Source organism: Phocoena sinus, chromosome 7, assembly GCF_008692025.1.
Source record: "Phocoena sinus isolate mPhoSin1 chromosome 7, mPhoSin1.pri, whole genome shotgun sequence".
NCBI classification, from domain to species: domain Eukaryota; kingdom Metazoa; phylum Chordata; class Mammalia; order Artiodactyla; family Phocoenidae; genus Phocoena; species Phocoena sinus.
This window is the reverse complement of record NC_045769.1, coordinates 73,307,118-73,322,103: the sequence shown is the minus strand read 5'-3', so window position 1 is coordinate 73,322,103 and position 14,986 is coordinate 73,307,118. Positions and strand designations below refer to the sequence as shown.

The 14,986-nt window shown below is 43.4% G+C and overlaps 2 protein-coding genes across 11 annotated transcripts in view; one reads left to right on the top strand and one right to left on the bottom strand.

The window, feature by feature from the left end:
- TANC1 (tetratricopeptide repeat, ankyrin repeat and coiled-coil containing 1) overlaps window positions 1–12,207 on the top strand; it is a 235,264-nt gene extending 223,057 nt beyond the window's left edge. For all 7 annotated transcript variants that reach the window (XM_032636672.1, XM_032636666.1, XM_032636671.1 and 4 more), the window contains 5 exons: window positions 1,724–1,856; window positions 3,255–3,346; window positions 5,003–5,149; window positions 6,052–6,152; window positions 6,795–12,207. In XM_032636672.1, coding sequence (XP_032492563.1) covers window positions 1,724–1,856; window positions 3,255–3,346; window positions 5,003–5,149; window positions 6,052–6,152; window positions 6,795–8,232 — 1,911 coding nt within the window. In that variant the 3' untranslated portion in view covers window positions 8,233–12,207. The remainder of the gene's footprint in view (window positions 1–1,723; window positions 1,857–3,254; window positions 3,347–5,002; window positions 5,150–6,051; window positions 6,153–6,794) is intronic.
- A 434-nt stretch (window positions 12,208–12,641) lies between these two features.
- The window catches only part of WDSUB1 (WD repeat, sterile alpha motif and U-box domain containing 1), a 70,550-nt gene continuing 68,205 nt past the window's right edge, over window positions 12,642–14,986 (bottom strand). For all 4 annotated transcript variants that reach the window (XM_032636676.1, XM_032636674.1, XM_032636673.1 and 1 more), the window contains one exon: window positions 12,642–12,818. In XM_032636676.1, coding sequence (XP_032492567.1) covers window positions 12,661–12,818 — 158 coding nt within the window. In that variant the 3' untranslated portion in view covers window positions 12,642–12,660. The remainder of the gene's footprint in view (window positions 12,819–14,986) is intronic.

Below are 14,986 nucleotides of genomic sequence, written 5' to 3'. Positions count from 1 at the left end.
TTCATGTTATAGCATACGTCAGGATGTCCTTTTTTAAGGCTGAATAATATTCCATTTATGTGTTTACCACATTTTGTTAATCCATTCATCCATCATTGGGCACTTGGGTTGCTTCCACCTCTTGGCTATTATGAGTAGTGCTGTTACGAACATGGGTGTGCAAATATCTCTTCAAGAGCCTGAAGATTTTTTCGAGATCTATCCATTCTTTTGGATAGATACCCAGATGTAAGATTGCTCAATCGAGGGGTAATTCTATTTTTAATTTTTTGAGGAAGCTTCATGCTGTGTCCATAGTGGGTGCATCATTTTACATTCTCACCAAAAGTGCACATGGCTACCTGTTTCTCCACACCCTCTCCAGCACTTATTTTCTGTTTCGTTCTTTTCTTTGATAGCAGCCATCCTAACAGTTAATAGCTTGTTGTTTTGATTTGCAGTTCTCTAATGATGAGCATCTTCTGACATGCTTATTGGCTATTTGTATATCACCTTTGGAAAAATATCTATTCAGATCCTTTGCCTATTTTTTTCTTTTTTTTTGCGGTACACCGGCCTCTCACCGTTGCGGCCTCTCCCGTTGCGGAGCACAGGCTCCGGACGCGCAGGCTCAGTGGCCATGGCTCACGGGCTCAGCCGCTCCGCGGCATGTGGGATCTTCCCGGACCGGGGCACGAACCCGTGTCCCCTGCATCGGCAGGCGGACTCAACCACTGCGCCACCAGGGAAACCCCTTTGCCTATTTTTTAAATTTTATTGGAGTATAGTTGATTTACAATGTGTTAATTTCTGCTATACAGCAAATCGACTCAGTTACACACACATATGTATATGTATATATATATATGTTCTTTTCCATATTCTTTTCCATTACGGATTATCACAGCCTTTGCCTATTTTTAAATTGGGTTTTTGAGGTTTTTGTTGTTGAGTTATAGGAGTTCTTTATATATTCTGGATGTTAATCCCTCTAGTGTCATTTTGAACAGCTGGTGGACTGATAGGATCTACTAGATCCACGTGAAAATCTAAGCAGGCTACAGACTTTTCCAGTGAATAGAGCAATTTTAGTGGCCAGCATGGTTTTCCCTGTTGTTCTCTGTTTAGTCCAAGTGACAGCTGTTTTATCACATCAAGGCAGTCTTTGTACCATGGTCTCAAAGTTGCCGCCTTTACAGTGCCCATGTTCAGGTCTCTTTCCTAAGCCCTAAAGTGAGTTATAATCGGGTCCAGTTGATCCTGGTCTTTCCAGCTTCTGTACCCAGGCTGTGTGGGTCTGAGTGTTTCTGAAGTGCCATTGCCATGACCTGCCAGCATGTTGGAGCTATGGCAGAAGCCTGCCTCCTAAGTAATTGGAGATGAAAAGGTGACTGTGTCTCGTCTCTGTGGCCTGGGAAGTGGGGTGAGACAGACAGGTGGTAGTGTGTGTGTACTGTCTGTGGTCTATGGGTGCACAGACACACATCCCGCCCTGGGGACATCCACCTGCCCTGTCTCATTGCCAACATCAAAATCACTTTAGCAGAGTGGGTTTGAGCTGTGGATTGCAGCTCCTCTGCTCTGTTCCATGTCAACTTCATTTCCCTTCTAAGATCCCGTTAGGCCAGAAGCATCTGAGACCAGAGTGAAGCTAAGGCTGCCAGCTCCTACACCAGCTGCAGCGTTGGGCAAGGTGAGGGCTCCTGCTACCCGCGCCCTCAGGGCCTGTGTCTCCCTTTTGCAGGTGCTGTACCTGGTCGACAAGGGGGCCGTGATCGAGCACGTGGACCACAGCGGCATGCGGCCCTTGGACAGAGCCATCGGTTGTCGAAACACATCTGTAGTGATTACACTGCTGAGAAAAGGAGCCAAGTTAGGTCAGTAAACTCTGCAGTTCACCAGCGAGAGGGAGGGTAGCTTCAGATTTTAGAGTACGCGAGGGACCATACCCACCTGCTCCCGGGTTAAGAAGTAAGACGTCAGGCGTGTGAAGATTTTTTTTGTCCCTCTCTAAGGCTCAGTTAATCACAGTCATTCAGAGTGTGTAAAAGACTCATATTATTACAGCCCACGTGGGCAGAGAGCAGAGGCCAGTGTTGAAGGACAGCCCAGCCCTGGGGGTGCTGGGGATGCGTGGGAGCCACAGCGGGAGCTGTTCCGGGCGCCTCTGTGGGGAGGGCCCGAGGGCGGGTGGGCAGGAGCCGGAGGGCGGTTGTAATGAGCCACAAGTGCGAGGACTGCTGTTCGGGAGGGGCGGTTTGTCCGCTGGGAAGGGCAGCGGCAACCCTAGCACAGGTTCTGGGAGGGAGAGCTTTCGGGGCTTACTGGAGACGAGACGGGGTGACTTGAGGATAATGTCGGGCCGGAGCTCTGAGGAGGTTGGAACACGGCCCAGGGTTCAGAGTGCAGGCAAGAGTGCCCCATACGGCACTGTCTTTTCTGGTCTCACGCCAGACCTTTGGCTGCCAGCAGTTCTGGGGAGGGGACTTCGATGAAGGAGGTGAAGTGACATTATTAAGCAGCTCATGGTATCAGGAGCTATTCTGAGCAGTTGCATGTTTTAACTTATCTCATCCTCACCTACCCTGTAAGTAGGGAATGATGAAAGCATCGTGTTACAGAGGAGGAACCCCAGGCCTGAAGATGGTGAATAGCTCCCCTGAGGTCATAGTGAGCGGCAGGTCACCTTGAACCTGAGTCCCACTCCTGAGGCCATGCCCTTAAGCGTTGCTCCCTGTGCGTGTTTGGAAGAGGCTTAGACAGAGGTTGTGGCTGTGCCGTCCGCCGGGAGAGAAGGAGACACAGGCGGGAACAGGGAGGCCGAGGGCGGGGATGGTTGGGAGGAGGGCAGCAGGGCCAGAGCTGGCGTCTCAGAGTGGATTTGGTGGTGACTCTGCAGCGAGTGTGAGAGACGCTGAGAAGCCTCGCCTCCACCTGCGCGTGGTCCTGACAGCGCTGCAGGGAACTAAAGAGATGATTGGGAAGCAAATCCCCATAGAAAGGAGGGGTGGCTCATGGCTGCGCTGATGCTTGCGTGTCCCAGTACTCTTGTCCCCCCAAGTGACAGGGTGTGCGGGGTGCAACTCCCTGCTAAATGCTCCCTTCCCTTCGCTGTACTGTCACGCGGGACAGTACACCTGCAGGACACGCTACAGTGTCCTCTGCAGCTGGGTTCTCTGCTGTTTGTGGGCTTAGCTGTGACGGGGACACGGAAGCATTGAGCTCCTTTGCTCCAAGCCCACTGGAATGTCTCTGAACACATGTTTATTTTGCAGGAAATGCTGCTTGGGCGATGGCTACTTCCAAACCTGATATTCTGATTATACTTTTACAGAAATTGATGGAGGAAGGAAACTTGATGTACAAAGTAAGTGGTGTCGCCCTTTTCTTGTGATCCTGTAAACAACCTGTGAGCAGCCTCTTAGTTTGCGGTATAATGGATGTAGCTGTGCTACTGCCAGAATACATACAGCTTAGCTAATAGAAGTTCTGGGAAGTGCTAACCTAGCCTTGTGCCCAGGATTTGATATCCTCACAGCAGAATCTTCAACGTGGAAAGCACTCCTCTTTGTGTTTGAGAACCATTATTTCTGAACGAATCCTTGGGGCTGTAACTGTGACTTACAGCCTGAAGCCTTGATACGAAGGCAGAGGTGCTTCTTGTTTAACAGGCACATCCTACAGGAAATTCCTTGGTGCTTGGAATCATGAGACATGGGAAAGGAACACTCAGGAGACATTTTCAGAAGAAAAGAATCATGAAATCTCCCAAGCCTTTATTATCTTAATTTTTATGTCTGTAAGCTTCTGGAATTTGAAACTGTTTCTGGAGAGATTTTTACTTAAAACAGTCAAGTAATAGATAACACTCAGTTTACTCAGGAGGTGGAATTAATTTCTTTTTCCCCTTAGAAATGGAAAGACAATTTAAAGATTAGTAAATTTGACTTTAAAGTAAAAATGTTCAAACTAACACATGCAGTTTAGATCAGAGGGCAGTACACTTCATCTGGAAAGAGCCAGGTAGTAACCATGTCAGGCTTTGCTCTGTGGTCCCTGCCACAGCCCTCTAGCTTTGCTCTTGTGTCACAGACGCAGCCAAGATAACACACAGACAAATGAGCCAGGCCGTGTCCCAGTCAAACTGTGTTTGTAGAAACAGGTGTCAGGCCGGGTTTGGCCCAGAAACCATAGTTTGCCAACCCCGAGTTTAGAGAGATGCTCAGGCCATTTCCATAGATCACTTTTCTTTCCAGGTCTGTGATTAGACAGAATTAAAAGATGATGAAAACAAAAAACGACATCATGACCATTTTAATCCTTTTTGGCATGAAGCTGCTGTACTTTCTGTGTTTTAGTTTTTCCTTTTCTTTTTTAATAACAACAAATAAATAGGCATATAGCATGACCCAGCAGGGTTCCTGGCCTGGAATCAGTTTGAAATTGAGTTCAGAGTGTGTATCGTTGTGGCTTTGAAGTGGTTTTAATATGAATTTTGGTAGGCAATTATTAGCCATTTTCGACAGACTTCATACCTGCTGTGAAACAGAACCAGCAGAGCAAATGGATTTCTTTAGCCTTGAAAATGACGTGCAGTGCTGTGCTGAGTTTTAAAGCCCGTGCTTTAGTTCCTCTTGAAAGAAAACTTATCATTCTACAGCAGCTCTAGGTTTATCCGCAAGACTCTACTTGCTTTAGGGACGGCGTGGTTTCTCCATTTGATTTCTGTTACACTCTGCGTGAAAGTATCTTTAGGTGAGAGATCATTCATGAAATGGTTGTCACAAATATGTAACAGAGAAGATAATCTGATGTTTTAATTAAGATTGATGGTTATGGGTTTGGCAATTTACAGATCCCTTCCTGTAAACCCAGCTCTGGTTGCAGGCGCCTAGGCGGGCAGTGAAGCTGCGTGTCCAGGCCAGTCAGTGGACTGGTTCTGGCCGTGGCCTGTCCTCATCAGGATCTTTATTCATCTTGGAGCCTCTGGAAACGATAAATTTCTCTGATTTTTGAATCCTAGAAAGGGAAGATGAAAGAGGCAGCCCAGAGGTACCAGTATGCCTTAAGGAAGTTTCCTCGAGAAGGATTCGGAGAGGACATGAGACCGTTCAATGAGCTAAGGATTTCCCTCTATCTCAATTTGTCTCGTTGCCGAAGAAAAACAAATGTAAGCCGGGCCCCTTATTGCAGTCCTTTAGCTGTTCTCACAGCGGTGAAGGCCTGCCCTTCTACAGGCCTCCTGTCTGGTTTGTTTGCACTTTTCTGTGAACCTGGCGCATGGGGAGCTGCTTGTCTGGGGTGACCATCATTAGATCACAGCACCACCCACCTCCCGAGGTGCTGAGGGGAGTGCACACGGACGTAGTTTCTCTGCCTCAGTGATGACAAGCACATGCAAACTGCTCCTCCACCGCTGCCCAACTGCACGCTGCCGGCACGAGCGGCTGTGCCCAGATGCAGAAGGAAAGGGCATCATTGTAAAGTTCACCACAAATGTGTTATCATCAGCCTAGTGTTGTTATGTTTGCTCAGAGGGTAAGCCAGGAACTGGTCAATTTGTAATTAATTGTAGTCAACTCACAGTTAACTTGTAACTGGTAACTAGATTTGTTTCAGTACCACTTTCTTTGTTTTTCTTTTTTAAACCTCATCCTCCCTCCACCAAATCTGTGACCTGCCTGCTTCTACGCCCACGTACTCTGCCCACCTTCCTGCTGCAGGTGCTGCGGTGTCCGGGCCCCTCTGAGGCTCCCCCTCCCCCCGGGGGCCGGGCTCCCATCGGCCCTCACCTCTGCTGCGCTGCTTCCGCCACCACTCTCTCTCTCGAGTCACTGACTCTTCTGAGTCACCGAGTTTTGCTTCTCTGTGGGATTCTTCTTGTAAGAACATTGATAAGCTATAACTGTCTCCTGACTTCACAACAAGAAAACCAACTTACTTTCCCCTTCATCTCGCTCCAAACGTGTCCCACTTCTCTACTAACCTCTAGAGCAAAACTCTTCTTAAAAGGTTGCCTGTAATCATGTTTCAGTGCTGCTTCTGACTTGTGTATTTAAATATTGATACCAGGACTTCGGCATGGCAGAAGAGTTTGCTTCCAAGGCTCTCGAGTTGAAACCGAAGTCCTATGAAGCCTTTTATGCCAGAGCGAGAGCAAAGAGGAGCAGCAGGTACCGTCTGGGGTTAGATACGTGACTGTGAATAGAGAAGCTGCTTATCTTTGTCTGACATCAGAGCTGCTGCTTTGACTTTGGGGGCTTCTCTCCTCCCTTGTAATACTGAACAGCTAGCTTCCAGAAGGCGCAGCAGTGGCTGTCATTAGCAACGGCTAAACTTTTTATTTTCTCCAGACATCTCGGTAACTGTCCCCACAGTTGACATCTGCAACATAAAGTTCCTAGCTTAGTCCATGTTACCAGTGAGACGGCCAACTAGAGACGCCGGGAGGCGGCGGCGGGGAGGCTGGGTGGAGTCCATAGGTCTTGAGTTGTAGGTGGATGTGGTGAGAGGGATGGGGAAGGTGACGTTAAGAGGATTCTGATCCCCACTGCTTTCTGCCTGCGCTCACCCCAGCCCAGTGGTCTTTATAGAGACAGCAGGGCCCCGGAGCCACTCAGGTCTGGGTTAGAGTTCAGCGCTCCCACTTAGCCGAGGAACTCTAAGCTAGTTCCGTGGGTTCCGTCCACACCGTGACTGTGCAGAACTCACTCAGCTACCTTCTCTTTTCTTTTAGCAGAGCTGCTTTATGAACAGTTACGTTCAGAGCTTGTTCTTACATGGCCTGTAATTATATCGTCTCTTTTAATATAAAGGCAGTTCACGGCCGCTCTGGCTGACTTGCGGGAAGCCGTGAAGCTCTGTCCCACCAACCAGGAGATCAGGAGGCTCCTGGCGCGCGTGGAAGAGGAATGCAGGCAGCTCCAGAGGAGCCAGCAGCAGAAGCAGCAGTGCCCGCCGCCAGCGCCCCCCGCCGACTCGGACCACGAGGAGGACGCCCCGACCCCCGGCCTGAATGACTGCTTTCACCTCGAGGAGGCTGAAGAGGAGGAGACTTCTCCACAGGAAGAATCCGTTCCCCTCGCTCCCAGGCCCCAGCCGCCCTCCTCTGCCCCCTCCCCATACATCCGAAACCTTCAAGAAGGGCTCCAGTCCAAAATGAGGCCGCTATCGCCACAGAGTCGGCTGGGGATGAGCAAGCCCCCGAGGGAGCCGGTCGCTCAGCCGGGGCTGAGGGTGCAGCCCACCAAGCAGGCGCAGATCGTGAAAACCAGCCAGCACCTGGGTTCTGGGCAAGCTGGCGTGAGAAATGCTAGCTCGAAAACGCAGGCCTCTTCGCAGAATCCTCCCCCGAGTCCCATGCCTGGAAGACTCTCTGCCACCCCTGCCGCTGGAAGCAGAAACCAGCATCTGGAGGGAACAGGCACCTTCCCTGCGGGAGCAGCTTCTAGCCACTCGGGAGATCGGCTGGGGCCTAGCCCCAGCGTCCAGCTGCAGCCCAGTGAGGGTGACGCTGCGTATCCTTTACCGAGTAAGATAAAAACTGCGGAGAGGCTTCTGTCTCGTGCCACCGTGGCTGTGGACGTAGCCCCTCTAAACCCAGGCGGGCCTGTGAGCTGCAGCGACGTGCGACACCCGGCTTCCCTCACCAGCTCAGGCTCTTCCGGTTCTCCGTCAAGCAGCATCAAGATGTCAAGTTCAACCAGTAGTTTGGCTTCAAGCAGCAGTTTTTCAGAGGGCTTCAAGGTCCAAGGACCAGATGCTCGAATGAAAGACAGGGTTGGTAGCCAGGCTCCGAGTGGCCCAGCTGAGCACAGGCCGCGCAGTACTCCGTTCATGGGCATCATGGACAAGACAGCGAGGTTCCAGCAGCAGAGCCACCCTCCCAGCTGCGCCTGGCACTGCGCGGTGCCAGAGGGGCTGCCGACGAACATGCCTTCCGCGGCTGGCCTGCAGGCCTCAAGCTCTGAGAAGCCCTCTCTCAAACAAGCGGGAGGATACAGTAGCCAAGCCAAAACCCGTTCTGTGTCTACTCTGGGTGGAGGGATCCACAACGGGGCCCAGGGGAAGGAGCTAGAAGAAAAGAAGTGCCAAATTCCAGTCCACAGCCAAGACAGCCGGATAACTAAGACTGTTTCTCATGCGTATCAGGAAAGTCTCTCTAAACAGCAGTCTCACATCAGCAGTGAAGCCCACAGGAGTCACCTCCCTTCAGCAAAACCAAAGCGATCATTCATAGAATCAAACGTGTGAGCCGTAAGGGAGACCCATGTGTGGTATTTGGAAAATGGTGTGCTGGCTCCTGGTAGTCATTAAATGGTTGTTTGTGAGAAAAATTACTCTTTAGTCACATATTTATTTTTCCCTTGGGGGTGGATCAGATGCCATTGATACATTGAAAATGTGGGATTAAATTTCTTTGATAGATAGAAGTCACCAGAAACAAGAATGCTAACCGGAATTGAAAACTACAACTAGTTATGCCTGTTAAGTTAAAAATTTAAGACAGCCAAGAAGACATTAACTCATGCTTTTCTCTTTTGAAATTGTTTGGTTTTTATCACTTTTCTCCTAGCCTTTGCTATGTGGTAAGATCATATTATTTCTTAGATAATGTAAATGTCTAGTGATAAGTTTAACTCATGACATAATATCCAGCTGATATGTTCTGGAAAAGATGGAATTTTCAAGTTACAGTTCCAATGAGTCAAATCTTAATTTATATATATATGCACGTACACATACAGTTGACCCTTGAACAACATGGGACTTAGGGGCGTCCATCCCCTGTATGGTCAAAAATGTACAGTGTGACTTTTAGTCGGCCCTGTGGAGGGTTCCACATCCTCGTATTCAACCAACCGTGGATCATGTAGTATGTATTGACCGGGGGGAAAAAAAATCCGTGTATAAGTGGACCTGCACAATTCAAACCTTTGTTGTTCAAGGGTCAGTGTGTATGTGCGCGTGTGTGTATATATATATATATATATATATATGAAAGACCTGAGTATATTTCTAGCTGAATGTGACTATGTGTTATATGGCTCACTTTTTTTGTTTTTTAAGCAAAATATAAGAACATCCAAGTATTGTTCCCTTTATAGCAGTTCCCTTAAAAAGATTAAACACCTATTTCTGTGTTATGGTTCCTTTTTTTGGAACTATATTCCCGCTTCAAGGTGTTTTTAATATTTGGAAACAGTATAAACCATTTGGAATCACGATTGGTTAAGTTGAATTTGGGCTAAAATACTAAGAATACAGCATTCTCGGTGACATGTAAATTAGCTCTCAGTTGGTCCCCAAACTGCTTTTATCAATGATAGCACTCCTGGAACAAACCTTCCAAGGTCCTCTAATGACAATATTTAATTCGGATACTTAAGGTGTGGTTGGTTATTGCTTTCGTTTTATTATAGTCATTACTTTATAGCCACGTGTTGTATATATCATATAGCCCAGTTGTATTCAGACTTGTAAATATAACTTTCAAGTAGTTAATCTTAAAGTCATATATTTGCATGTTCTTTTAAGCTTCGTCCATGCTGGTTATTGCACTGAACGATAATATATATGGCATGTTAACAGTATACCAGTAACAGCACTTTATCTCATTTATATGAACACCTTTGAGGTGCTACTTAAGTCCAAACTGATGTATTATTCATTTGTAAAGATAAGGTACAGGAGTGAACCTTGATTTTAAAGGTATTTTTATAAGAAAATGGTGTGCTATTGGAGGATGTTAAAATACTAGCCTGAGAGAGGTGGTGGGAGTGTATTTGTTTTATATGTTGGGATGTGAAATTTATTTTCTAGAATTGGAGAGAAGGAAGTTCTATATTTACAGAATGTTTTAAAAATGAATAGTTGTAATGAAGTCCCTGAGCATCATTATGGTTTTGTACGAATAGGACTCTTCTGGTGTCATTCTCCATTTGTTCCTGAGTGTGTACAGTGTACTTTGTACAGCTTTGTCAGTCTTTTTTTAGAGGCGTCTCATGAGTTCTGCTATAACTACTATGGCTTATTTATTGTTTATTGTTTTCTTTAATATTTGTGGAAGTCTTACTCTTTTGTTATGTAGTTTTGTTTCTGCACAACTACTGTACTTTTCCATATGGAATAAAGACAATTAATAGAATTTGTTTTGCGTTAAATGAAACAGTGGCTAAGTAGAGAAGATCCTGATGTCAGCTATCTGCCTTGCTCAAATCCGGAGTGATTTTATCCTAAAGAAGTGGAAAGCCTGTTTCTCAGTAATACTACAAATACATATTTAATTTTATTTAATAATTTCAGAACAAGGGTAATGGCTTCCAGAAATCCCAAAACATTCCAGGGTCAAAATTAGTCTTTTTGCCTGAAATGAGAAGAACGCATGAAGAGCGTTCTGTACTTCTCTGTTCGGAAATCCTGGAGCGTGGTTTTAGTGGCAACAGGGCATCTTCAGTATTTAACTCCCACTTCGGCGATACATACACTGAACACTGTGCCAGTGTGAAAGTTTGTTCTTCATATTTCTGTTATCTTTGAGTTAAAAGTGTTTGTCTTTATAACCACATATTTCAGTTTCAAAGTAGTATGAATGAGTGTGAACATTAAACTGTTGTATTGTGATAAAATCCTGACGTGGAATCTTAAGCCTGAGCAACTTCAGGTTATTGTGTGGTTACTGCTGTAACTAGCAAGGCCAAGTAAAGTATTTTCAGTCTCTCTTGAAAGCTGTATATTTAAACTAAAGGTAAAAAACAAAAAACTGGGTAGGAGGGGAAAACTCTTAATAGATCATTCTTATTGGATGATTTCCTGTGATGCTGCCAGTGTGACTATTAGAATGTATTATACCTTACATTATGATTTTGATAGATTCTTAGTAAAGGTATTTGGTCCAGTTACCCCAGGAAGTGCAGTCTCCTTGGGATGCTACTGGTCAGTGCTGAGGACCGGGCAGCGGGCAGGCAGGTGATGGCTGCTCCTGCCTAGTACTGCACGGATGGTGGCCCCCAAGAGTGCAGAGGGGCCGTGTGGTGTCCTTTCCTATGGGTGAGTTTGGGTTTGGTTTATTTAGTTTGTTTGCTTGTGTTTGTGGGAAGGAGTAGCAGCTCAGCTTCGGTTTGTCTGTATATAAAAACAGATGCACTTCACTTTTGTAAACTGGCATCTTAGTTTTCAGCCATTTAACAAGAAACTATCTTAGTGAAACGTAAAAAAGAAAATCACCTTTAACACATTTAGCAAATAACCAGTATTTACTGTTTTCTATCAATGACTTCAGTGATTTTCAGTAATTTTTATGTGAAAACCAGCCAGCCTTCTTTGGAAAATAAGTCTATTATTTTATCAAAACAAAAGATATCTGGTCCAATGGTGGGCTCTATCAATTTTACCCAGTCTTTTGTTAGAATTATGATAGCATACTTCCTCTATAGAATACAATAGAAAAACACCTTCTAGAACATGTTCCCATCTTTTGGTCCTCATGAGTAAGAATGTGAGCGGCATGTGTAGTATGAAAAAAAAATACTCTTCTAGAATCACGTATTGTGAATCCCAGCTGTGACACAAAGGAAATAAAATTCAGTAATACGTTAGGATGACAGAAATTTTACAAAGCAGCGATTACAAAGAACAGGTTTTTGGAGATTTCTGTGGTAGCTTTCCACCCTTCTGTGAACATACAGCATATTAGCTATAAGTTTATAAAACACTAGAAAAGGCTGATGGAATAAATCCTTACATTGATTTTTTCCTTTTATTTCTGTGTTTTCAAATTTCAGAACGACGACAGTGAGGATTTCGGGGGTAAGCACAGTCTTGGTCCCTGCCTGCCCTTAGAGTTTAGTTCTAACAAGCTTTCCCACTAATGGCTTCCATTCTGGTAAACAACTTGTGAGACAAATGGAGAGTCAACACAACCTCAGCTTTCCGAACTTGAAGTTTTCTTCTGAATGTTTATCAGGGTGTTGTATTAGCTATCAGTCTACTGTGTAAAAATGTATAGTCACCTTAGCTTAAACTATTATGTGAGAACTTTTAAGAATTCTAAATTGTAAAGGGAGGCTAGTTTGCCACTTTATATGTTTCAGCAAAGTCAACTTGATGTATCTGCGATAATTTATTCCATCTAACTTGTACCTAGGTTTGGACAATGGGGGAAAATCATTACTACCTTGCAAACAGAATCTAACAAAATTGCTCATTAAACATGTCAAAGTGATTTTCTCAATTTAGTCATAAACGAATCTACGATTGTTTTGCTAAAAATTCTCTTTAGAAGGATTCCAAAGAGTTATCAAATGAACAGTTATTAACTAGGATTTATCTGTTATATTCTAGATTATTCCAATCTTTGGTTATAATGGAATATGATCTATAACAAGAATAAATTTGAGCATGGCAAATTTAAAGTTGTAAAACTTCTCTACAGGTTAAGCTTTTTTTCACTAGTATAAAAAGGCTTTTATAGTAAAAATAGAAAAGATGTTATATGTGTTACTTAGTCCCTATGTTTTAAAGAATGAAAATAGCCAGTAAATAGTTTTTATAGGTAACTAAGTTTAAGAAGTTTACCTTTCTCCTTCTGTTCTGCTTTTAATAATGTCTGATTAGTATCTACCTTTAAATCATTCAAATGAAATCACAGAAAATATAAATAATGCAATATAAAATAAAGTTTTATTTTTGATGTGTCTCCAGCCATCGATCAATGGCCATTTTCAGAGTCCTATTTGGTATAAGTACCACTGAAGGAAGAACAAGATTTGTCATGGGACTTGTACGTTTCTTTTTGCTGATCCAATTTTCCATTGCTTCCTTTTCGTATGAATAGCCATCTAAAAACAAAACCACATACACAAATTATTTGCAATGTAGGAAAGGGAAGTTAGGATTACTAAAATGGGTACAAAAACTCCATTGCCAAGGCCTTTACTGTAATTTAAGTGGTAGTCTTGTCTAACACCACTGGCTCCCCAAATATTTCTGCAACAACATCCTAAATTCTACCATTTAAGATGCATTAAGATTGCACAAATTACCTCGAACAGTGTCAAAAAACTGAAAAAAGGACTGTCAAAAATTCAGATGTAGCACAAAGGAAGAAAGGAAACGAGCCAGGTAGAGGAAAGTGGTAGTGAAGCTACAGTGCCCTGCTAGTGCTGTCAGCTATGTGTCAGTTAATGTGGCTAAAGATGGGAGCAAAAAGCTCTGGGGATGACAAGGCAAAACTTTCCGACATGTTGAAAAGTCAGGGAAACAGATACCAAGAGATTATAGAGCTCACCCCACTAAGGACTTGACAGTAAAGGGATTTACTATGCCAAAAAAAAAAAAAAAAAATTCATTGGCTAAGGTTTTTCATACCATGTTCTTACGAACTTTTTTGCATGTGTTAAGGTTTTGCTTCACTACTTTTTTTATACTTGTAGCTCTTTCTCTTAAATTTAAAATCTTAGTTCCTAATTACATTTACACATTAACCTATTTCTTTTAATCTGCAATGCATACAACTGTTTCAAACTAACAATGCCAATATATTACTAATGTAAGACTGTGAAAGATTTTTAAGATTTCTTTCTGGCTCTTTCTGTCACCAAGATGGATCCACTAGATCCACTAGGGTTGTCTAACTGAAATCCTGTGTTTGACAATCACTTGGAAAAAAAAATTCTGATTATGTTACTGGACATATAATGTGGTCCATTTGCTTCCCTTTTTATCCTCCCAATTTGTAGAGACTGGTTTGTTTTTCATGATGTATTTTAACATTTAAATGGTTTCAAAGTAAAAACTATAAAAAGTCACATTAAGAGTTTCTCTGTCCAACCCATGTTCTCTCCCTTCCCATATAAGTAACCATGTATGTTAGTTTCTGTTTACCCTTTCCTTTTGAAGATAAAAGCAAATGTATGTGTACAGACACAGTGCATATACATTCTTACATAAAAGTTAGCATGCTCCACACTATTCTGTACCTGGTTGGTTTGTTTTTTACTTAACTATACGATGCTTTTTTATTCCCCCACAGTACTCCCCTGTATGGATGTATTGATGGACATCTGGGTTACTTCCAATACCTTTTTACAAATAGTGCTGCAATAAACAGTGAGTGTTATCATTTGGGGGGAGATTCTAGCAGTAGGACTGCTGCATCAGAGAAAATGTATACAATTTAGTTAGAAATGCTAGTACTTCCACAGGAATTCTACCATTTTTTTTCCCACTAGCAATGGCATTTAGAGTGCCTGAATCTTCCCCAGAGCCCAACCAAGAGAATGTGCTGTCAAACTGAGTTTTTACCAGTCTCTCATGAGCAACGGTATAGTGTATCAAGTAGTTTTATTTTATTATGAGGGAGCTAGAACATTTCTTTGTATGTTTGCGCCATTTGCTTTTCATTTTCCTGTAAACTGACCATATTTCTGGCTCACTTTTCTATTAGATTGTTCTTTATTTCAGGAGGTTTATTTTTGAGATGTAACTGACAAAAGTTTCAGGTGTGCAGCATGATGATTTTTGCTCTTCTTTCTCCAGATTGCTTTGGTTATTTGGAATCTTTTGTGGTTTCATACAAATCTTAGGATTGTTTTTTTCTGTGAAAAATGCCATTGTGATTTTGATAAGAGATTGCATTAAATCTGTAGATTGCTTGGGTAGTATGGACATTTTAACAATATTCTTATCCGTAAGCACAGAATATCTTTCCATTTGTTTGTGTCTTCTTCAATTACCTTAATGTCTTGTAGTTTTCAGTGTACCATCTCTTACTTCCTGAGTTAAATTCCTAGGTATTTTGTTCTTCTTGATGCAATTGCAAATGGGATTGTTTTCTTAATTTCTCTTTCTGCTAGCTTGTTACTATACAGAAACATAACTGATATTTATATATCAATTTTTGTTAACCTGAAACTTTATCGAATTGGTTGATTAGTTATAATCGTTTTTTGGTGGGCTTTATAGGGTTTTCTATATATATTACATCATATGCAATAGAGACAAGTTT